Here is a 22,761-nt window from a genome sequence, read left to right as displayed (position 1 = left end):
CGCCAATCAGCCGATTGGGACAATTCCCTTCCATTGCTATCGCCGATAGCATAAAGCTTTCCCACCGAGGGGATTGCTTGTGTTCCTGCCCCGGTAGTTCGATACCAGTGTTCAAGTGATTTTCCGTGGCTTTCTCTGGCAGAGAGAAAGAGACTGCGTTTCCCAAAACATAAGAGAAGTGAAAAGAAGAAGAAGTCCGAACCATTCCTCTCGAAAATGAATCGCGCGCGTGTGTAGTGGTTCCCAATCACTAGCGGTTCCCAACCCCAAGAATGGCTGAAGTGAAAATGCTGTTCGCCCAACGTAGCCACGTTGAGGCAAGTGTGAAAAAGATTCAAGAACAGATCCGATGTGACAGTGGTATCCAACCTGATTACTTGCGAGTGAAAAAGTTTGAACGTGAACTCCAGTGCCACTATCAAGAATACCAGAGAGTGTATGGTGAACTTTTGTCAGCACTCCCAAACGACAAATTCGATGAATTAGATGAAGATTACTGGCGCTTCGAAGATACCCACAACGAAGCCTGTGTTCTGGTGGAAACCCTGTTGATTTCCTGCCCGACCACCAGTGACAGGTTTAACAAGCGAAAGTCGTCATCCAGCTGCTTTGTGGCGACCACTGTACCACACTGGCTCGGTCCTTCTCCTCGAAGAAGTCAGTCACCGAGTCCAACGACGGAACAGCCCGTTCCGAATCCTGACGTGATGGAGAGGCCACGCACGTCTTTGCCGAAAGAGAAAATGGTGAGTACGAATGTTACCAATCCAATCCAGACTGCGAAGCCGCGCTGCGGCGAAGATTCCCCCAAGAAGAAGACGCCTTTGCATGGACCGGCCGAGGTCCCATCCGAGAGTGATTTCGTCAAGGTCACTATTCCTGAGTCGGCAGCCCTACCGGCCGAAGAAGCAGTCAAGCGTGAAGAAAAGGTGACAACCGTTGCATTCGAGAATCCTTCGACGAGCCAGGAGGACTTCCTTGTCGGCAACGAGCCATCCAAGTTTGTCGACATTCCATCCGAAGATCCCAAGACACCGACGTCAAGCAAAGCGCCCTCTGGAACCAACCCGGTGGTGAACCCGTTCCGAATTCCATTCAACCTAACTGGAGTACATCCGAAGCTGACGATTCCGATTCCTACCGGATTCCATACGGTGCTAGAGCCGTTCCGACCGCCACCAGGATTCCATCCCATGCCGAAGCGAATCCCGAAGCCAACCGGATTGCCTCCGGTGTCCCAGAGTCAGGCCGGATCCCTCTCGGCACCACAGCCGCCCCAGTGCAATGCCGGTTTCCTCCCGGCATACCAGCAGCAACAGAGTCCGACCGGTCTCCTTCCGGTACCCCAACAGTTGCGGTCGGTAGCCCCATCGCTCCAGTGTAAGGCCGGTTCCCTTCCAACATTCCAACCGCAACAGAACCCGACCGGTGTCCTTCCGGTATCCCAGAAGCTGCAGTTTGTGACCGAATCCCGTTCGGTAACTCCGCAGTTCGAGTGTACAACCGGTTCCCATCCGGAACTCCAACATTTCCAGCGCGCGGTAGGATCCAATTCGGTAGCCAATCCGATCCTAAGGTCTACCGGAGCCTGCCTGGTGGTCGATTCCGCCCTGATGCCCGTCGATACCCGTTCGGCGGCCAAGACAACCAAGAGTTCTACCGGTGCCCGTTCGGTGGATAACTCCGCCAAGATGTTCGTCGGTTCCAGTCCGACGGTCAAACCGATCAAGATGCCCATCGGTGCCCGTCCGATGGTCAAGTCCAACGAGATGCCGGCGGGTTCCCGTCCGGTGGTCAATTCCATCCAGGTGTCTGCCGGTTCCTGTCCGGTGGAAAAGCCACTCCTGATGTCCGCTGGTGCCAGTCCAGTGGGCAAGCCTAGCCTGCGTCCATCATCTATCGGTACCAGTCCGGTAGTCAAGACAACCGTCGATACCCGTTCGGCGGCCAAGAAATCCAAGATGTCTGCCGGCACCCGTCCGGTGGTCAAGTTGCACGAGATACCTGCCGGTTCCCGTCCGGGGGTCGAAGCCAACCTGATGCCCATCGGTTCCTGTCCGATGGTCAAGTCCTTTCAGATGTCTGCCGGTTCCCGTCCGGTGGATAAACCACTCCTGATGTCCGCTGGTGCCAGTCCAGTGGCCAAGCCGATCCTGCGCCCAACGTCTATCGGTACCAGCCCGGTAGTCAAGCCAAGCGTCGATACCCGTTCGGAGGCCAAGACGCCCAAGATGTTTGCCGGTCCTCCTCCGGTAGTCACGCCGATCCCGATGTCCACTGGAACCAGTCCGGTGGGCAATTGCGCTCCGATGTCCGTCGGTTCCCGTCCGACGCTCAAACCGAATCCGATGTCCGCTGGAAGCAGTTCAGTAGACAATTCCACCCTCAAGTCCGCCGATTCCTGTCCGGCAATCAAACCGAAGCTGATGCCCATCGGTGTCCGTCCGATGGTCAAGTCTGTCCAGTTGTCCACCGGTTCCTGTCCGGTGGTCAAGCCACTAGCGAAACACATTGGTACCAATCCAGTGCGAAAGCGAGTTCTGACGTCCGCCGGTGCTCGTCCGGTGACGAAGTCCATCATGATCGCCATCGGTATCCGTCCGGTGGTCAAGCTGTCCTCGAAGTCCGTCGGTACCTGCCCGATGGCCAAGACGTTCCTGAAGCTCGTCGGCACCAGTCCGATGATCCAGCCCAAGCCGTTTCCGAAGTCCACTGGAACCAGTCTAGTGGTGAAGCCAATCGTGACGTCCGCCGGTAACAGTACGGCAGCCAAGCCCTTCGTAGTGTCAGCCGGTCTCCGTCCGGTAACCAAGCTACCGCTGAAGTTCGCTGGAAGCCGTTCAGTGGACAAACCCGTCCCAAAGCCTGCCGAAACCCGTCCGGTGTCCGAGTCAAGCCTGATGTCAACCGGCACTCCTACGGAGAACCCTCCGGTGCTCTTTCCTGTGATACCAGCCGGCATCCCGCGAATTGCGAAGCCTATTCCGAAGATTGCGACGTGTCCAACCAAGAAGTTACCTCCAACGACAGCCGGAATCCGTCCGGCACCCAAGCGAATCCAGAGCCTAGAAAAACAAATCTCAAGCCCGAAGATAACCGGAACCCGCTCGGTAGTGAGAGAACCTCCGGAGAAGAAGATGTGGATCGTGGTGTTCTCGACGGTGAACCATCCACCACTGGATCCGCCGCCGGTCAGCCCGACAGGTGAATGCAAGCAGCTCCATTCCGACCCAAGGCCGAGGAAGCCGCCCGATGGACCATCCAAGCGATCCCGACCCAGCGAAGCCATCTCAGAGCGCATGTCCCGAACGCGTCCACCGAACGACCCGAAAGACGAGCCAGACGCCACAGGTGAGCAAGCATTCGATCTGTGGTGTGTGAATTTCCTATCCTGGCTTTGAGTGGTTCCCCCAGTCCTCCATTGAAAACCCCTAACAAATTAACCAAGTTCCTTGTCTCTGTCATCGTTGAGTTGCCATTCCGTACCTTTGTTAAGTTTATGCCCTTATTGTCTTTGAGTTACCCGACCTTGCCTAGCTCAGAATGAAGTTCCTGTGAATAGAAAGATCCCCTTGAAGTTTGTGTCCCTTGAATCTCCTAACAACACCTAGAGCCCATACTATAGTCTGAAACCTGATTGCCTTGTGTATTCGTTCCTCCGAAGATGAAGACCCTGAAGAATACAAGATCTTTTTCCTGAACTGCCGTTGCATATCGATGTGGTCCTGCCCCACAATTCCGCTTGCTCTTCAAACGTTCTATGATGTGTTCCCCTGTGTTGAAAGTGAATCCTCTTCCTTAACCTAAGTTAGTTTGAAGCCTCCAATCCTGAAGTCTGATAATCCAGTCAAGTCTTCTTATTTTGAATCCTATCCTGATGCCTTTCCTTTAGATCAAGTACCTTTTCTGAATCGAACCAATTTGCCAATATTTGAATAAAACCCATGTTCACAAGTTCCTAGATATCCAGATACAGTCCACAACAATTCTCCTCCAGAACATGAGTTCCCTCCCTGCAGTTTGAAGTCCACATAATTAGTTCTCCTTCTTACCTAAAGAATTTAAGTGATGCATCCAAACCTACAAAAAGTTTTATCCTCAAGAGCTCAAAGCGTTCCCGAAGAGTCAAGTCCATTTTCCAGTTTTGAAGTCAGTAAGTCCTCCTACGAAGTTTCCTTAAGTTATTCAAAAGTTGAACAGTGAAATGTATCCGCCTTAAGTCTGCCCTAAAACCCTCTTGAAGGAATAATCCTCCCATAAGACTAGTTGCAAGTTCCTTATTCCTGTCCTTCCTTTTGAAGATGTCCGTTAGCCATGTTTTTGAAAGAGTCCCGATTGTTAGTCCTCCTGAGTTGTCATGATAAGCCTCCCTGTCTAGGTACTTAGTTCTACATGTTTCCACCTTTCCGGCCTTACAGTATGTTCGCTCCCAACGCGAAGTACCATTTAGATTTTGACCGCATCTCCCACCCAAACTAACCTCGAGTCGCCGCGAGTATTTTACGGCTCCAATCCCGACTAACAACTACCCTATTACCCTCACACACACCACGTCGTTTGTTTGTCCATCCCACCAACCGACAACGTGAACAAGCATGTACGCAAGGATCAGCCAACCGGCCACGCATTCATTGCGTGTCCTTATGTGCCAGCCGCCACCGACGTCCGAACCACCGCCGCATTGCCAATGAACATAAGGAACTTTCCACCACCGCCACAGCGCAGCGCAATTTTCTACCTCCATTCAGTCTCTACCCATTCCAGTGCGCGCGCAAACAAGTTTAGTCTTCTTTCAACCACCGACATGTTAACGCGTATCAACAAGAGAAATATAGTAGTTAAGTAATTTTTAGTGTAAAACCGCCTTTTCCTCCCCAGTGGACAGTGTTGGTAAACTCACACTCAAAGCACACTCATGAACCGCTCCCGCGTGAGCAAACTCGCACGCGATTCTGAATCGTTTTCTCACGCGCGAGAATTTCATGCAAAATCTCGCACTCACGAGTCAAGCGCCGAAATCTCGTTCGCTTGTAAAACGAATCCAAATCAATTTGAACGGCATTCAATGTTTTTGTACGCTAGATTTGCTTTTGTTCTATCATACAATCCTAAAAACTTCGATGTAAACATTAAGAACATCAAGGAATAAAGAAATGAGTGAAATCATGAGTCAACTCATGCATGATTTTTTCTGCGATGAGTTTGGCGAGTCAAGAATCGCGCGTGAAACAACTCAACCATGAGATTTGAGAATTTGAGTTTTTACCAACACTGCCAGTGGAAGCCACAGCCTTTCCGAAGGCTAAGTTCCCCTCCTTCCCATCGAGCAACCGGTCCTGTGCTGTTCCTCCGACGGAACATTTAATTTAGAATTATTTATGTTCTATCGTAATTTTCAGCGCTCATAGCGACTAACTCATGAGATGAGTATAAAGTGCATTTTCAGGCAATTACCGTTTTAGATTGTTGTCTGGTATTGGCACATACATATGTACGGGCATTTTGTGTCACCGTGTGTATGTGTACCCAACTCATTCCGATAGTATTTACCAACTGTAACGGTGAGTACTACCAGAGACAATAGCCAAAACAATCCAAACTTGTGTCTTCATTCCATTCTGAAGTTCGTAAGTAGTGGATTGCTGCGGTAATCAGTCTCTTTTTAATGTATTTTCTATCCGTATGCGTATATCACATTTTAAGTCATGTGGTGTTACCCTATTTGGAATGCCTAATTTACTGCCGCTCTACTCATAGTTGTCGCATGTTAAAAGGGATTCCCATATAACATGGGACAATTAAGCATAGAACGGCAGTTTATTAGTTCGAAGCTGTTTGAAGTACAATGCGTATGCCTGTGGTAGTTGGCAGTTGGCTGATACACTGCGAAGTTACCGCAAATGTGTATGCGTTGTTGCATCGGTCTATAGCCGCAATACAGTTTTCAGTTTTTACTGATTTATTACCTCTGACTACTTATTTCGAAGAGTGCAAAACTGTATAGTGTATACGAATGCAACCTACGGAACACGAGTGTTTGCGTTCAATGTGCATGTACTGTTTTGATTTGTGTTTTTTTTTTCTACTTTTAACACATATGTTACCTCGTCGCTGACAGTGACAGAGTAACAAGCGGTGAGTGACTGCATGAGAGTCTAGATTATTGCTTGTGTTGTCATTCATATCATCATTGCCGATGATTAGCAGAGTGTATTGCAGATCATCATTTTTGCATAGTATGCAGTATTATTCTGATGTATGGAAACATGTATCAAGAATTATCACCGTACCCATTGCAAGATGTTCGTGATGTGCAATGATTCTTGGTTTGTCTTTTCCCTGAGTATATTTTTTGGCGATAGGCCGGCAAGCATTTTAAAGATATCAAGAGCTTACCTTTTTGCTCATTTCAGGTGCTTGTTGCTTAGCAGCAAGAGCTTTTTATTTTTTTGGCTAAGCATAAAAATTATTTTGGGTGGCATTCGGGGTCTTCTGAGCATAAACTGGACGTGCTGTAAGAGAATCCCATCATGTTTTCCCAGAATAATAGGTGTTTAGTCAGTATCGTCATGATATTAGCATTTTGTAAATATATAATTAGAAGATACATAGTTGGGCTGCTAATTAGTGTTTACATTTTGCTAGTATTATGAGCTGGTAAAATGTTCGTCAGTATTAACTTATATCATATGTTAACTGACCATAATCCTCTGTACCCAGGAAAAAATGTTAAATGCAGAGCTTTGTAGTTAAACGTTTTATTCTGGGTTAGTTTTGAGTTGGTTAGAACGCTTAATTTTCGTTAAAACAGAAATGCTTAGACATTTCATTTGAATGAAAATTATTATCAAACAATTTTATGAAGTTTGCATATGTTCCACAGAATTTAACAATTTTGGGAAAATTCATGGGATAAATCTGGATAAAACAGCCACTGTTTTTCCAGTATGTAATACTAATCAATCCCATGCAAACACAACAATGTTGTTGGTAATAGACCGTTTTCAGCATCCTTTCGGGGGTGCAGGAATGAGGTTATTTGAATGTTCTGTAAGATCAAAATGATATTTTTAAAAATCGTTTGATTATACATAACTTCTTACTTATTTATGCAAGCATCTCTACGGGGGTGTTTGTATGTATACAGTTTATCATCCTCTTTCCCTTCCCCATCCCTTTCTTCATGTCCTTTATTTTCCTTCATATCCTTCTTCCCTCGGGTAAGTGATGATTGGCAATGAAGTGCGAGGCACAAATCCCCCATATGGAGGGGAACGTGCCGCCTGAGCCGTATATCTGATACCTAATCTTTTTTGGAAAGATCCAGTATTTTGCAAGTCTTAGAAACATTTGGAATAATAAATCGCCTTGCTTGCCTTTCTATACAAGTGTTTTTCCAATTGTTCGTCACTTTCGAATGTTCTCTTATTTTGAACTCCATTCGCAAAACACAGGCAGATAGCCCACAAAAAGGTTCGGGCCCTATGAACTGAGAGATGAGCCAAGCCTTGCCAATTGGGTTTTTAAATTAAGAAAAATGTATCGATTTTTTGATTTTATACGAAAGAGCACCTTCTTCTGAGCCACTATGATTTTTTTCAGATTTTTAGAACTTTATTTTGATACCTAAAATCAATTTCAAAGAGATTTTTTGAAATCACCTTTTGACAGCTGGGTAACTGTTTGACAGCTCAACCCAGTACAAAATGCGACGAGGGGTGATTCGACAAATCGCTCCCATACAAACTTCAAATTGGTTTTTAAATAGGTTCCCGGGAACCAAAATTCATGAAAATTTGGATTTCGGCTCAGTTTTGCATGCAGATTCAGAAAATGGAATTATCTCAACATCGCTAAAGAAGCCTATTCATCGGCTCTTTCATTTCCATCAATTCCACAATGGCCAGGAACCCAATATAAGTTGACCTGATTACGACAGGACAGATCTTGAAGTGATTTAATGCACTCCCAAACATTTTTTTTGTCTTTATTAAAAAGATTTTCAGCCCTAGGCTGGTTCATCTCTGTGCTAAGTGAGGATAGGGTGTTTTGGGAAAGGAAACCTGGTTCATAGTCAGGGGGAAGGGAAGCTGGCAATGATAACTGCTACATTTCATTTACAAAACTCTCAGTCCAGATTGGATTTTGTTTTAAAGCAAAGGCTTCAAATTTCAAAGAAACTTTCTGTAGTTGTTCCGGTATCCATCTCTTATCCTTATTCTTGCTGGGGTCGTCATAGGTTTTGTCGAGGTTGTAGTTTTAGCTATATAGCGTCGTATAGTTTTGCATCCTTTAGAAAGTCTAGTAAAGCGGTTTGTCCAGTTTTTTGTGGACTGAGTGCTGTCTGGATGCACGTAATATTATGTTTTATACGGAGGTTTTCCAGGGTCGGACAGTTGACGATGAAATGTTCAACAGAGTTGTGGGTGTTGCAGTTTTCGCAGAGTATTTTGAAATCGCCTCTTCCGCTCATATTGTGCGAGAGTCTAGTATGACCCGTGCGTAGTCGGGAGAGGATCACTAGCTCTCTCCGGGATGTTAGGTCTTCCCATCGTTCGACGGTTGGTTTTATTTTTCTGGCATGTACGGCTCTATTCCAGCGCTGGGCCCAAGAGTCCCAGATGACGTTTTTGACCCACAAACGTACGTCATCAGCTGGTGACGTTGGTGTTAGCAGACGACTTTGCCGGCCGAGGTTTGCCAGTGCGTCCGCCTTTTCGTTACCCTGTATACCGCAGTGACCAGGAACCCAGAGAAATGTAACATCCTTATTTTGTTCTTCCATCGTGCTATGTATCCATTGTATAAATGGGTGCCTGTTTGTCGGGGATTCAATGACCTGCAATGCGCTCGCTGAATCAGTAACCACTAGAATTGGAACATCGCTCGGTAGAGATATTGCTCGAAAAATCGCTGCTGTTTCTGCTGAGAAAACAGAGTAGATGTTTGGAAGTTTGTGGGATTCACTGATCCCATTGGCAAAAATTCCAGCACCCACAGAGTTGTTCCTTTTGGAGCCATCTGTGAATCTGACATCTGCCAGGGCGTATTTCTGGCTGATTCGCTCTTTGACATGAGCTTGTACTTGACTGGGGTTGGCATTTCTCCTGAATTTTGTTTTGATATAGTTGTCAATAAGGATATTCTTCGCTAACCAGCTTCTTGGCCCGACGCGGTGAAGCGCAGCCACCGGGGGGAGCCGGCAATTAGCCAGAGTCTGCAGGACACGATTGGCTTGATAGGGAAGGAAGCCAAGGTTCCTGTTAGCTTTGGTACGCTTCAGGAAACTGATCGCTCGGTTACAGAGTGTAAGCGCTAGCTTGAATTCGAGTAGCAGGATTCCCATTTCCGAGCAGGCTGCTGGGGCTGGTGTAGATGGCAATAGTCTTGAGATGATTCTGATCGTTTTATTGAAAGTGGGCTCGAGTATGCGTAGAAGTTCATCTGAAGCGCGACCAGTGAGTTCTATGCCGTACAGGATTCTGCTTGCAATGATGGCATCGGCTACACGGAACCTTGTAATCCGGTCGCTACGTGTACGTCGCCCAGATATCGCCCTAATGAGATTCAACCTGTTTTTTACAACTATCTTTGACGTTTTTGAAATGGTTTTGGAAATTCAACCTGCGATCTAGTGTCACTCCTAATATTTTGAAAGCCATCCGCATTGGTATTGGAATACCATTGATGGCCACTGGTCTCTTCGGCGGTTTGTGATTACTTCCACAGATGTGTAGTGTTGTAATAACAAACTCGCGATTACGACAACAAATTAAAATACTTTATTAAAAATATAGCATGGCCATGTGGACGAATAATGCGAGGCGAGTATACAAACTAAATTACAAGATGACAGTTCTCTCTTGCCGTGACGTGGATGACATCTATCATTGGACGGTCTGTCAGATGATGAGCCATCGCGAGGCATCGGCTGCGTGCTGACTCCGGTCAGGGTGGTCCTCCCAACACCTCCCCCCTTTTAGTAAAGATGGAACGGATCATACCTCACAGGCAGCATTCGTTTTCGCGAAGATTGGCGAGGTATGTACGTTTGCTGTTCAGCTCTTCTTGGTGGGCGTTGACGTCTTCGTTGAGAACCCCTGGGTGGTTCTGTCATCCGTGGTTCCTCTGGAATACTGTCCAGGTCCAGCTGCGGTTCTTCTGGTTCTGTAGATCTTGGATTCAGGCCCCACGTGTCTAAAAGGATATCCAGTGGGACTTGAACAGGAGTTTCGTTTTCTGCTACATCTGCTGTTTCCGATTCGTTACGACTTCGAAGCTGATTACAGTGGGATCGGATTAACGTGTTTTTCTGCGGCAGCCAAACGTTGTAGATTACGCTCCCCACGCGCTCAAGCACCTGACCTGCTTCCCAACTCCAACTGTTGTTTTTGAAAACCTTGGCCCAGACCAGGTCCTGGGGATTGTAGTAGATGGCCTTGGCTCCATGTTTGCGGTTATATTGGCTGTCTTGCTTGCTTTGTTCCATTTTATGAAACGATGTTGGAGGTTTGAGCAAGTCTAGCGATGTCCGAAGGGGTCTACCAAGCAGTAACTCGGCAGGGGACTTCTCTTCCGGAGCGCTTCGGTTTGGTGTGGAACGGTAGCAGAGCAGGAACGTGTTGATTGCTTCAATGAGACCCTCTCCTCCCGCTGTAATTTTCTTGAGAGTCCGCTTAAAGGTGTCGACGAACCTTTCTGCCAATCCGTTGGACTGTGGGTGAAATGGCGGCGTTTTCAGGTGTAGAATACCGTTGTTTTCACAGTAGCGTTCGAACTGCTCACTGACGAACTGACGTCCGTTGTCGCTCACTAAGGTCTCTGGCATTCCAAAACGTGCGAAGATTCCTTGAAGGATTTCCAACGTTGCAGATGTTGTGATTCGACGAGTTGGGATAACTTCGGGCCACTTCGAGAAGGCATCAACTAGTATAAGGTAATACCAATCGTCGACGGGCCCGGCGTAGTCGATATGCAGTCGCTGCCAGGGTTTTTGAGGTACCGGCCAAGATTCCAGTTTCGCTCTGGTGTTGGTTTTGGCAGACATCGCACATTCCTTACAAGCACGTACGAGCTGCGCGATGCTGTCGTCGATGGTCGGCCAGTATACATAACTGCGGGCAACTGCTCTCATCCTTTCGACGCCGGGGTGTCCCTTGTGCAGCATCTGGAGAACTTTCTTCTGGTACTTCGACGGGATGACCAACCGCTCACCATAGGCAAGGCAATCGGATATGACTGACAAACCGTCCTTTCGAAGGAAGAACTGCTGACAATTTTCACTGACGTCGCTCCTTTTTGTTGGCCAGCCCTGCTGAACGTGTTTGACGACTTCTTGGAGGACTGGATCTGCTTTGGTCTCTTCTTGAACCGCTTTGTACGTTAGCGGCAGGAATTCCAGGGACTGTTGCACAGCATCCTGGAAAGTGTGCTCCAGTTCGATGGCCGCAATCACGTACTCTTCATCCGGGCGAATGTGGTTGTTGATGAGCCTAGATAGAAGATCAGCGTAGCCAAAACTTTCGGTTGACACGTATTGTATATCGAAGTCGTATAGAAGGAGGGTTAACGCCCAGCGCTGTAGCCTATTGGCGGTATAAACGGGTATTCCCTTTTTGGACCCGAATATGGCCAACAGTGGTTTATGGTCGGTTTCGAGAGTGAAATGCCGACCAAACAGCATTCGATGGAATCGTGTGACGGCGAATATTAAGGCTAAACCCTCTTTTTCTATCTGGCTGTAGTTTTCTTCGGCCGGAGTGAGACTTCTGGACGCATGACTGATTGCTTTTATGGTGCCGTCCGGAAGTCGATGAGCGATCCTAGCACCGATGCCGATGGACGAGGCGTCTGCAGACACCACGATATCCAGCTTTGGATTGTAGTGCGTCAGCATCAGCGGAGACATCAAAAGCTCTTTGAATCGGTCGAACGAGTTTTGACAGGCCGTGTTCCAGTCCCATTTGGCTCCAGCTTTCAGGAGTTTGTCCATAGGGTACCGCAACTTCCGCATCTCTGGAATGTATTTCGCGTAGTAATTCACGGCTCCCAAATACGATCGGAGTGTTGAAAGGTCGTGGGGTGGCGGCATGTTGGCAATAGCAGCAACCTTGTCGGGGTCAGGTCGCACACCATCGCCGTCCATGATCTGCCCGAGATAATCGACTTGTTGCATGTTGAAGCTGCATTTTTCTATTCTCACGGTGAACCCATATTCCTGCAATCGGTTCATCAGACGCTCGAGATTCCGATTGTGTTCTTCTTCAGTTCGGCCGCCCAGAAGAACGTCATCCAGGTAGCCGCAGGTGAATTCGAGTCCTGCAAGCATTGCATCTACCAACTGTTGGAATGCCCCCGGGGCTGACTTGATGCCAGGGGACAAGCGGGTGAATTGATAGAGCCCCTTGTGGGTGTTGATGGTGAGCAGGTTTTGACAGCTTTCATCCACCTCCACCTGAAGATAGGCATCGGAAAGGTCGATATGGCTGAAGTACCGACATCCCGACATCTTCGAGAAAATATCTTCAGGTAACGGCAGCGGGTATTGGTTGGACTCAAGGACGTCGTTCAAACCCGTTGAAAAATCGGCGCAGATCCGTACTCTTCCGTTGGGCTTCCGGACGACCACTATAGGTGCAGCCCAGTCCGAGAAGTCTACTGGCTTCAAGACCCCCAGACTGTGGAGACGCTGAATTTCTTCTTCGACGGCACCTTCCATACTGTAGGAGACGGGACGTTTTGGCCGAAATACCGGAGTGGGATTACCTCGCAGCTGAAGCTTGACCTTCGTTTTGCCACAAAGACCCATTTTGTTGGTGAAAACTTCCGGGAATTTCGCCTGGAGTGACGCTACGTCGGATGGCGTCCGACTGCTGACTTGGTTGCAGAAGGAGTTGATTGGCACATCCCATAGGCCAAACTTGTCCATCCAATCGGAACCTAGAACTGATAGATTGATTTCCGGTACCATAACACGACACAAACCTCGTTTGGAGACACCGTTGATGGTCACGTCACACCAGAATTCGGACGCGATGTTGAGTGGTTCTCCAGAAGCTGTCACTGCTTGGCACGACGGTGGAGATGCTTCCGGTTTTCCGATTTGCTTCCACATTGCGTCGGTGATAATGCTTATGTCCGACGCTGAATCAATTTGGAGGCGGACGGGAACGTTGTTGATACGCACCTCTGCATACTTTCTTCCACGGCTGACGGAATTAACGGAGACGACTTTCGTTGACTTCTGGTTCCGCGCAGGCTTCTTACCCTTGCCGGCTGTCGATTTCCCGGCGAAGCAAGCGCAATACCCCTCCTTATGTCCTTTCTTCCCGCAATCACGACACGTATGTTCACGAAACTGGCAGTCCTTGGAAAAGTGCATCCCTCCACACGACCAGCATGGAGAACGAGGCTGATCCGCACCACTACTACTTCCCGCAGCCGATGGTTGGTGCTTCGGCTTGGAAGTCTTCTTGTTGTTGTACTTCACAGCATGCACACTTGACGGAGACTGTTTTTCCACCAGTACGTTGTCGTTCTTGAGGTTCATCAGGCTTCTGCAGTCCTCCACAATCTTCGTTAGGGTGATTTCGGACGATTCGTTTAGCTTCGTGATCAGCCGCATCCGAATATCGGAATCCTTCGATGACTTGAGGCCGCAGACAAAGATGAGGCTTTTGAATTGCTCCTCGGACAGGTCGGCAAGTTTAAAGTCCACACAGGCGCGGTTCACCTTGCACGAGTACGCTACGATGTCCTCCGTGTCATCCTTGACGGTTTGCAGACACTGGTACCGCCGGTGGAAGATGGAGACAGGTGATCCGAAAAGCGACTTCAACTTCTCGACGGTTTCACTGAACGTAAACTCGTTTGATTGCTTCGGAAGTATGAAGCTCGTGTATCGCTCGTGTGCCGCTGGGTTGAGTTTCCTCATAAGGAGTCGAACTTTTGCGGAATCGTCGAGCTTCTTGGCGTCCTGGTCGAACAATTCCGAGTATCGGGCGTACCAAGAGTCGAACGTGCACCCTTCTTCAGGAGCATAGCGAAATTCGTTGATGTTGTTTGCCAACGCATTCAGTGCGACGTCGTCACGGGAAAGCTCCTTCAGGCCAAGCTGCGTTGCTGACATCTGCTGGGACAGCTGGGTGATCAGTCTCTGTTGTTGAGTGAGAATCTGCGTCAGGGCTTGCTGGAATGAGATGGTCTCTCCTTCATTAGCCCCCCAGCTTGGTGTTCCTTCGCGAGACATAGCAGCTAACCTCTATCTCGGTCGAACTTTTCAACTCGCTTTCCGACGACGAAATACACTATTTTCGCTCGATTTTCCGCGGACCGACACGAGTTTTACTCGTCGCCAAATTGTTGTAATAACAAACTCGCGATTACGACAACAAATTAAAATACTTTATTAAAAATATAGCATGGCCATGTGGACGAATAATGCGAGGCGAGTATACAAACTAAATTACAAGATGACAGTTCTCTCTTGCCGTGACGTGGATGACATCTATCATTGGACGGTCTGTCAGATGATGAGCCATCGCGAGGCATCGGCTGCGTGCTGACTCCGGTCAGGGTGGTCCTCCCAACATGTAGTCTTGCACATTTTTCAGCTGCTATGTCAAACCCGCTCTGGGCTGCCCACTTACCGACGGCAGATACAGCTGCTTGTAACTTTCTACGAATCATTTTAGGGTGCTTGCCCACCACCAACAGCTAAATGTCGTCAGCGTACACTAGGATGAAAATGCCTGCCGGCAATCTGATGAAAATGCCGTTCATGGCAACGAGAAACAGGGTAACGGCTATGACGGAGCCTTGTGGGACTCCGGTTTCTTCACAAACCGTTTTCGAGCGATGATTACCAATAGCGACCTGGAAAGTTCGGTGAGACAGGTAGTTTTGCAGAAATTTCAGCATATTTCCAGTAATGCCCCAGTCCGCCAATTGACGCAACACTCCAGGCATCCATGCCCTATTGTAGGCTTTGGCCAAGTCCAGCGAGGCTAACTCAACGTGATCACCTTGCCTCATGGCGTCGTCCAGAATTTGACCCAGAGAAGCGAGGTATGTGCCAGTACCGAAGCCAGGTCGAAATGCGTGCTGCCTGGGGTCAAGTTTTTTTACTCATTTCAAGAAATTCGACAAGTCGACGATTCGCCATTCGTTCCATCACTTTCGCCACACAGCTGGTTAAAGTGATTGGCCTATAGCTTTTAACCGTGTTGCTTGGTCCGGTGCCTTTCGGAATCGGAATTACTAGCCCATGTTTCCATTATTCTGGGATGGTCCCGTTGGCCCATTCACGATTGATATTCTCGAGATGATAACGCTTACCAAATATAGATAGATTTTTTAACATTGGGTATCCAAAATCGTCATGGCCAGCTGAATTGCCTCTGGTCTTTTGAAGGGCAAACAACAATTCCCTCATAGAGAAAGGAGCGTTGAAGTTCTGTCCCTGATCTGGTGGAACGACGAAATTTTCGATAGCCGTTGCTGCAAACGGATGTCGATCCAGAAAGGTTTTGCTATACCGCTGTATGGACGAAGCGCCCATAAAATGATCCGCCAGTGCGTCTGCGATGATGATCGGGTCTCTTGTTACTGTATCGTCGATTTTCATAATACAGCATATTGTGATCCACTTATTTGTATTTCATTTCAATTGTCATGATATTTAGAAGAACAGGCGAGTTCTCTAACAATTTACTTCATTCTCCAAATTAGCATTGGCACAAAGGTGGTTTTAATGATTTCTACTTTATTTGTCACTAATCACCGAATTTTATTTAACTTTTTTTATCATATTTGTAAGTTGTCCAAGAAATACCATAAACAAACCTGGGAAAGGCATTTGCACAACATCTTTTTCTGACAAAGATTCTTATTTGGTAAGGTTTTCTACGAAAAATAAGAACTACCGAACTGTTCCTGTGCTGATGAAACATTTGAAACAAAAATTTTTGCATTGAGAAGGCCCGCAATGATAGTTTTTGATCAAATATTCCAGAGAAAATTACTTTTATGCTATTCATGCAAATGTATCATAATTTATCTTTTATATAACTGTTTCTTTTTTCGAACTGGTTTATATGCAACTGAAATGAGTTGCATAATAAAAACCCAGATTATTCCACCTAGTGGTGATAGTGCCTTTCTCGTTGAACATGTACTCATGATTTTTCCTTGGCCGGGATACGATTGGGATAGTTTTGCTTCAGAATTTTGGCTTTGCAGTCTTTTGGAGAAATCGAAAACACTAGTAACTGTTTATGATTTTTTTTCCGACGTTTCGGTCCGTATGAGGCTTTTTCAGGGGTTCAATCGGTCACCGTTTCCTTGTCAAGATGGCTTTGCTAAACTCAAAAATTTCATACGGAAGTTTTGGTATACATTGAGTCCGTTCGGTTTGAAACCGTCGTGATGCGGACAATCTACTACCTATCGGGTGGTCTAGAATTCGGTTCCTGTTTTTGGAATCTTCCACTATTGCTTTGTATAGAAAATTTCAATGCATGGGCCATCATTCCGAAGCATGATCTTTCCGTCGACGTATCCGAACTGTTCCTGAATCCTGAGAATATTTTATTGAGAAAAGCAATAGTTTTAAAAAAAATTGGGAAACTTATATTAATGGAACATATTCCGACGTTATGTTAAACGTATAGACAGAGCTGGAAAATATCAGAATTTTCAGTTGACTGCATGAGCACCTTCACTATCACTGAAGGCCGATCAACATCAAGACGATAATTACTAGCTAGGATATAGCTTCTTTCTTAATCACAGATGACTTTACGGTCTTCGACAAAGTTTTTTCTTCACACTTTAGGCTATATTTTATTATCATAGGTTACAAGATTCATGTAAAATTTGACAAAAAAAATGCCAATAGTTTAGACGCAAAAGAGGATTGAAAAAACTTTGTCCGGGGTTGATGCGATAATTTTCATTTTCCCATATAACGTTGATCCATCCTACTGTATATTTTTACACCTCAGGAATCTGAAATGGTGTGATTTGTTGAGATTGCTTTAGTACGGACAAACAGACATATCATTTAGGACATATTCATCATCAACATCGTCACGAAAAAATAATCGCCAAATGCTAATCAGGTTGCATTTCACAACTCGCTGCTGGCTTGATGGCGGTAGTAAGTAAACGTCAAACGAACAAAAACGATTTCACGAGTAACTTTACCACATACCGTATCTAACAAAATCCACAAACGGAGACAATCGAAGGTGAAGTTCGCTGTTTCCGTAGCAACTAATACATTGAGCATTTCAAAAACGTGAAACATCCGGGTATTTTTTCATAAATCATCACTAAGGGGTGATACTCACCTCGTAAGTACTGTGTAAAAAGATAGGACAAGAAACGGTCAAGAAACGTTTTTCTGTCAAAATTTCTTGAGCCGTACTCAGCTGAAACAGAATAATCGATGAACTTGATGATCAATGATGATGGTTGATGACCCAGCCAACCACATATCGTAAATCATTGTGTGGAAAAAATCGTATATTTGCATATGTTGAATCAGAATTGTATAATAACATGTATATTTGTTGACAATAATTGCGTAGAATCGCATTTCATGCCAAATTCAATTTCAATTGCGATTTTGTTTCATATAGTCGTCTCCAATCATAAAAGGTGCGAGATACTATCGGTAGGATCGCACAGAATCGGATAGAATCGTGAAAAAAACATACATTCTTAGTGTCAAGCTGCAAGTTCGCTAGCATCGTGTATATGATTTCGTTGAATCGTGGAAATCGTCGCTTCACATCGTATATGAATCTGCTTAATCGAGCTTGCTACCTAAAGGTATGATGAAAATCGGTGAAATCGTAAACAACTATAACAATGTTGTATATTGATCGTTTGCGTCACAATTGCATCGTATACGAAGAGTAGATGTAAGAGAAATTAGATCGCTAATGGCGCTGTATCTAATCAATTAATTTATTTTATTTCATACCTCAGATGTATTTATCCATTATCCATTACGTACACCTTGGTGTACGAGAAAGGCAAAAAATCATTGCATAATATTTTGTATGGAACTCGTAGCAAAACTCGATTTTTTTTCAGCACTCTTCATATTTATCCAACTCGGCAAGCCGTTGGATAAATGTACGACTCGTGTTGGAAAAATCAACTGTTTGCAACTATTTTATTTGTGGTATTTGTTTCTTCTTTATTTGCTACATTTTTTGACCACTTTGTGTAATTTCAATTTTTAATCATCTCGTTTACAGGGCCCTGTTTTTTTTTTTTTTTTTTTTTAACACCGCTAGCCATGATGGTCTCCAATAGCGGAAGGTCCGAAAGAGCTTGAAACTATTGAGAAATCATCATGTCTACAGGTCGTAAGCCCTGGTAAAGTGTGGAACGTTTTGATGGCTGTGATCCCTGACCATCATGTCAAAACCCAGGGATACCCAAGTGACCATACTGTTAGGGTGTAGGGGTTGCATGTGTGAGGCGCATATATTGACAGGCATTGCTATGGACCGTTAGGGCTGAGTAGGGTCGAGGAATGGATCTACGATTGCTGAATTATACTGAAAAAGTCGTGATTCAGCAGTGGTGGCACCGCTTTCCGCTTTTGTTCGGCCTTGGTGGTTTGTGTGGGGTGGTGCGTGTCGGTGTGTGTGTGCTTTGTGCGTGCGGTGCTTACGGCTTCAGCAGGGTGGTTACTTGGGTAGTGTGGGATAATTGGGTTTGGGACTGAGGGGGTCGTCGTTGATAAGGCTGACATCATTGAGTGCTCAGTGTTGGCGGTTGTATTGGTGACGATTTATTCAGCCTTAAGATCTCATTTATACCACGCACAGATTTTTGGGAAGAGGGAGTACTTTGTAATGCAAGAGAGGGATTTAAACTCTGCGTTACGGGTTGGGCGAGGTCATGCAGATAGACTCAACCCAGGTGACCGTGCGGCTCGGACAGTGATGCATGAATGAGTGCGGTGTGGGTGAGGTGCGCTGCCCTGTGGGTGCAGTTGAGTCCGGGTTGGAGTGGAAAGAGACCCTTCTCTACTCTAGGTCGGTTTCGGTTGTACAGGCGTGGTAGTGTTTGTCTTATTTGTGCCGTATTGTGCGTGATTTGCGGCTCGAGCTGCGTGGTTACTTGGGAAGTATTGTGCTCTGTAATCTAGATTTTGGTTTTAAGGTGAAGCTAAGGCTGGGCTGTGCCTCGGATTTGTTGGGCGCAGGTCGGGAGAGCTGGTGGCAGTTTGTGCTGGGGGGTTTACTCGATTGGTTATTCACTGATGGTGGCCAGTCGATCGACTTATCGGCGCTGCCTGTCATTTGGTTCTTGGGGTTTGTGCTCTCGAGGTTCGGGGCGTTGCTTCGTTGTATCTTCGCTTTAATACTAATATTCCTTGTTTGATTTAACTGACTGTTTTTTACAGGCGTTTAACTCATTCTATTTCATAGATTGCCAAATTTAAGGGTAATGGTTCAATAGGGTGTTAGCTATCAGAGTGGATTAGAACGAGTTGGCGCCTACAATACACCAACACTGACACACACACTCCAATACTTACACGCACACATGCACCTACAACTAGCTGTAAAAGACCAGTGGGCGGGACAATGGTGCCTACCCAACAGTTGTAGGTGGGGTGTTTGGCTTAGCTACATGACTTGGTCCGGAAAGCCCATAAACATCAATTGGTAGACGTATTGCCTAGTGAAAAGACAACGCAGATGGGCGAAAGCCAGGGGATGCGTTGATAATAGCAGAATAGCAGAATCTCGTTTACAGGGCCCTGTTTTTTTAAATTTTTACCTACAAGAAACATCAACAAAGTTGGTTTTATTTTCTTCGTTAGAATGTTTATTATAAGAGGTAAAAAAAACCTTTTATGCAATTCATCATAATATCCATTTTATTGGACTCATTTTGATATCATAATGACCAACTTTTCCAAACTGGTTCATTATGCAACGGAAATGAATTGCATAATGAAAAATAGTTGCATAATGTTCATTATGCAACTTATTTGAGTTGCATTATGAACATTATGCAACCCAAATGAGTTGTATAATGAAAAAAATCATTGCATAAAATTTTGTATGCCACTCGTTGCAAAACTCGATTTTTTCAGCACTCTTCGTATTTATCCAACTCGGCAAGCCTCGTTGGATAAATGTACGACTCGTGCTGAAAAAATAAAATTTTTGCAACTCGTCACATAAATAACTATTTGGATATTGTGCTCAAATGGCAGTCAATCGTTAGTGTATTTATAGTTTCTGAAACAGTCTATTTAAGCTATGCAGCTAGTTCGAAGTTGCTTATTACACTGTTAGGCAGCTTCATTTAAATTAATTTAAAGTACACATAAGAGGGCTGGATAGCATTCTATGCAGCTTCTGATGGAACTTTACCAAAATTTATGCTGAAACAAAAATATATTTCTCTGATTAATCACAGCTTAAGGTCCCATTAGACATGACAAATATTTGACCAAACAAACCCAACAAATGACCAACACAACGAATCATGGCAACCTCGGATGAATGTCGGACTAACATGGCAAATATTTGTCATTATGACAAACAGTCTAATGACCCCTTTAGTCGTGGTACTGGGATTAATGTCTGACATTGCTTCCGATATATATTACGTTTTCACACACGATGCTCATAGTTAAAAAGTTGGTTTCTTTAGCAAAGTTGTTTGGTAGGTCAAGGAATTGCAGTAAAAAGACCATTCTTTTTTAAATTTCTCCACTAGGAGGCGCAATTTATACACTTGCAAAGTCATTCAAATGATTGGAATTTCTCAGAGTAAGCTGTATTTTTACCATTGAACATATGTAAGTCGTGTTTCAAAACCAGATTATAAGTCAAAATTTCATTTCATTCGGTGCAAAATTTATTTAACTAGCAATTAATTTGCGAACATTTGGTGCATTTTATAAAAAAAGTTAGGGCATCTCCAGGAGCGTTTCAGTTCTAGTTATATTTTTAAAACGGTTACAAAATTTGTAATTGTAAAAAATAGAACTTAAACATGGGCGTCTTCAGTAGCAGCTCTAAATCCTGCATACTTTTTACGGAAATCGGTAAATTTATTTGTCAACGACCTAATAAATCATAAACTCCGTTGGACTCGGTAGAATGATGTTCCCAGAGGGCTTACATATGATTTGTCATGGCAACAACATAAATAAAACGCGTCAAAATCTTGTTTCAAATTTATGCAAAAAAAAGAACGGCGCCGTATGCCAGTTACAAATTTTGAAACAAAACTGTTCGAATTTATACATTTGAAACACCTGCTGAACATGGTCAAGATGCAGTTCCAGATGCATTTTAAAACTCCCATACATATTATAACGCTCCTGGATTAACACTTGCACTTACAGCTTGTTGAATATACGATAGATAATTATTGGAAACTTCAAGCTGTTACTTCTTTGCAACTAGTGACAAAATATTGAACTAATCGACTAATCGACTGAGTTCCCTTAATCTACCGACCAAATTTGCAGAAAACATAATCTTTCTATTTAATACTTATGACACACATGTGATACAAAAATCACTGTACAATTGCGCTTGAAATGAGTGCCATACTGAAAATTCTCTCAGTTCAAGTCAGTCTTGTTAAAATTTTCTTGACACTGCGTACCGTTGTACAGGAATCACACTCGTATCATATGTCTGTCCGGGGTATAATATATAATGGTGCGCCAATATTTTTGATCGATTAACTCATATTATATCGCCCAGTTCTACGAAAGAGTGACAAAGGGCGGGAAACGCTCGGAACAACTTCACAAGTAACTCACCTCTCCCGCAATTCCCACAAGGCAAATAAGCACGGTAAGTTACCGTCACATAAAGCTGATAGCCAAGAAAACAAAAGCGGGAAGTCCTGAACTAAACCAAAAAATGCACACGGGGAACGGTTTAAAATTTTGTTTATATTGAGAAACTTTTCTTTTGTCTCATAATAATGCAGCATGAAAATAGATTGTATGTTAATCCATAAATCATTGACAGTTGGAGAAGATGATACATGAACAAAGCCAACAAATGGTGCGTTTGGGGTGAAAATATATCATTATTCGAAGAGCTAGGGATCGCTTGTTAATTTATAGAAACCATTTCTGCTGGAACATCATGAATCGGATTATTTATTCTGCATGTGTGAAATTATTGATTGTCTGGTTGTTGGTCGATATTACTGATTTTGTATGATTTTATTTTACGGTGAAGTAATGCTAACAACACGCTAATAGCTAAGGTCAGTTTACCCAAATATGAGTAAAGTTTACTCATAATCGCCGAAAAGTGCACATTCGCATTTTATGGATAAAGTGGCTTTACTCATAAATAAGTAAGGCAACTTTACCCATAAATGGGTTGACAATTTTTACTCATATATGGGTAAATTTTCCCTGTTAATATTTTAAATAATTTCGAAAAGTTTTGATTAGCTCTGAAGAGTTAATAAAAATTATAATAAATGCCCAAACAATAATATTCATCCTAATTGAATTTTATTAAATTAATATATTTAACAATTTTCTTGTAGAAAAGCTAACTTTGTCGAAAAAAAATATCTCCGTATAGAGCACCCGGCGGTTCCAGATGTCCTCGGATGATCTGTTGACACACGACACTTCTTCTTAAGTTTCCAAAGTATCTGACTGTTGGAACTATCGCGAACGTTGGCGTACTTCTGCTTCTGTGCCATGATTCCACCCTCCCGGCCGGAAGAGTTGTT

At 44.8% G+C, this 22,761-nt stretch overlaps 3 protein-coding genes across 3 annotated transcripts; 1 reads left to right on the top strand and 2 right to left on the bottom strand.

Annotated features, from left to right (window-relative positions):
* The first annotated feature begins 272 nt into the window (after nt 1–272).
* On the top strand, nt 273–9,319 carry LOC134290582 (nascent polypeptide-associated complex subunit alpha, muscle-specific form-like). The gene is made up of 2 exons (XM_062857743.1): nt 273–3,351; nt 9,159–9,319. The coding sequence occupies exons 1-2, from the start codon at nt 273–275 to the stop codon at nt 9,317–9,319; spliced, it is 3,240 nt and encodes a 1,079-aa protein (XP_062713727.1).
* A 660-nt stretch (nt 9,320–9,979) lies between these two features.
* Nucleotides 9,980–14,248, bottom strand: LOC134290581 (uncharacterized protein K02A2.6-like). The gene has a single exon (XM_062857742.1). It carries the CDS (start codon nt 14,246–14,248, stop codon nt 9,980–9,982), a length of 4,269 nt encoding a protein of 1,422 aa, XP_062713726.1.
* A 467-nt stretch (nt 14,249–14,715) lies between these two features.
* LOC134290580 (uncharacterized) lies at nt 14,716–15,033 on the bottom strand. Its single transcript, XM_062857741.1, has one exon. It carries the CDS (start codon nt 15,031–15,033, stop codon nt 14,716–14,718), a length of 318 nt encoding a protein of 105 aa, XP_062713725.1.
* Nucleotides 15,034–22,761: the final 7,728 nt, after the last annotated feature.

This window comes from Aedes albopictus, chromosome 3, assembly GCF_035046485.1.
Source record: "Aedes albopictus strain Foshan chromosome 3, AalbF5, whole genome shotgun sequence".
NCBI lineage: Eukaryota > Metazoa > Arthropoda > Insecta > Diptera > Culicidae > Aedes > Aedes albopictus.
Note: the sequence above shows the minus strand (reverse complement) of the source record. Positions and strands in the feature narration are given on the sequence as shown.

What these genes read in the sequence shown, in the direction of transcription:
- LOC134290582 (XM_062857743.1), top strand. Translation starts at nt 273, where the DNA reads ATGGCTGAAGTGAAAATGCTGTTCGCCCAACGTAGCCACGTTGAGGCA. An exon ending in AGACGAGCCAGACGCCACAG is followed by an intron (nt 3,352 to 9,158) that starts GTGAGCAAGCAT and finishes TTCGCTAACCAG; the next exon opens with CTTCTTGGCCCGACGCGGTG.
- LOC134290580 (XM_062857741.1), bottom strand. Translation starts at nt 15,033, where the DNA reads ATGAGGCAAGGTGATCACGTTGAGTTAGCCTCGCTGGACTTGGCCAAA.
- LOC134290581 (XM_062857742.1), bottom strand. Translation starts at nt 14,248, where the DNA reads ATGTCTCGCGAAGGAACACCAAGCTGGGGGGCTAATGAAGGAGAGACC.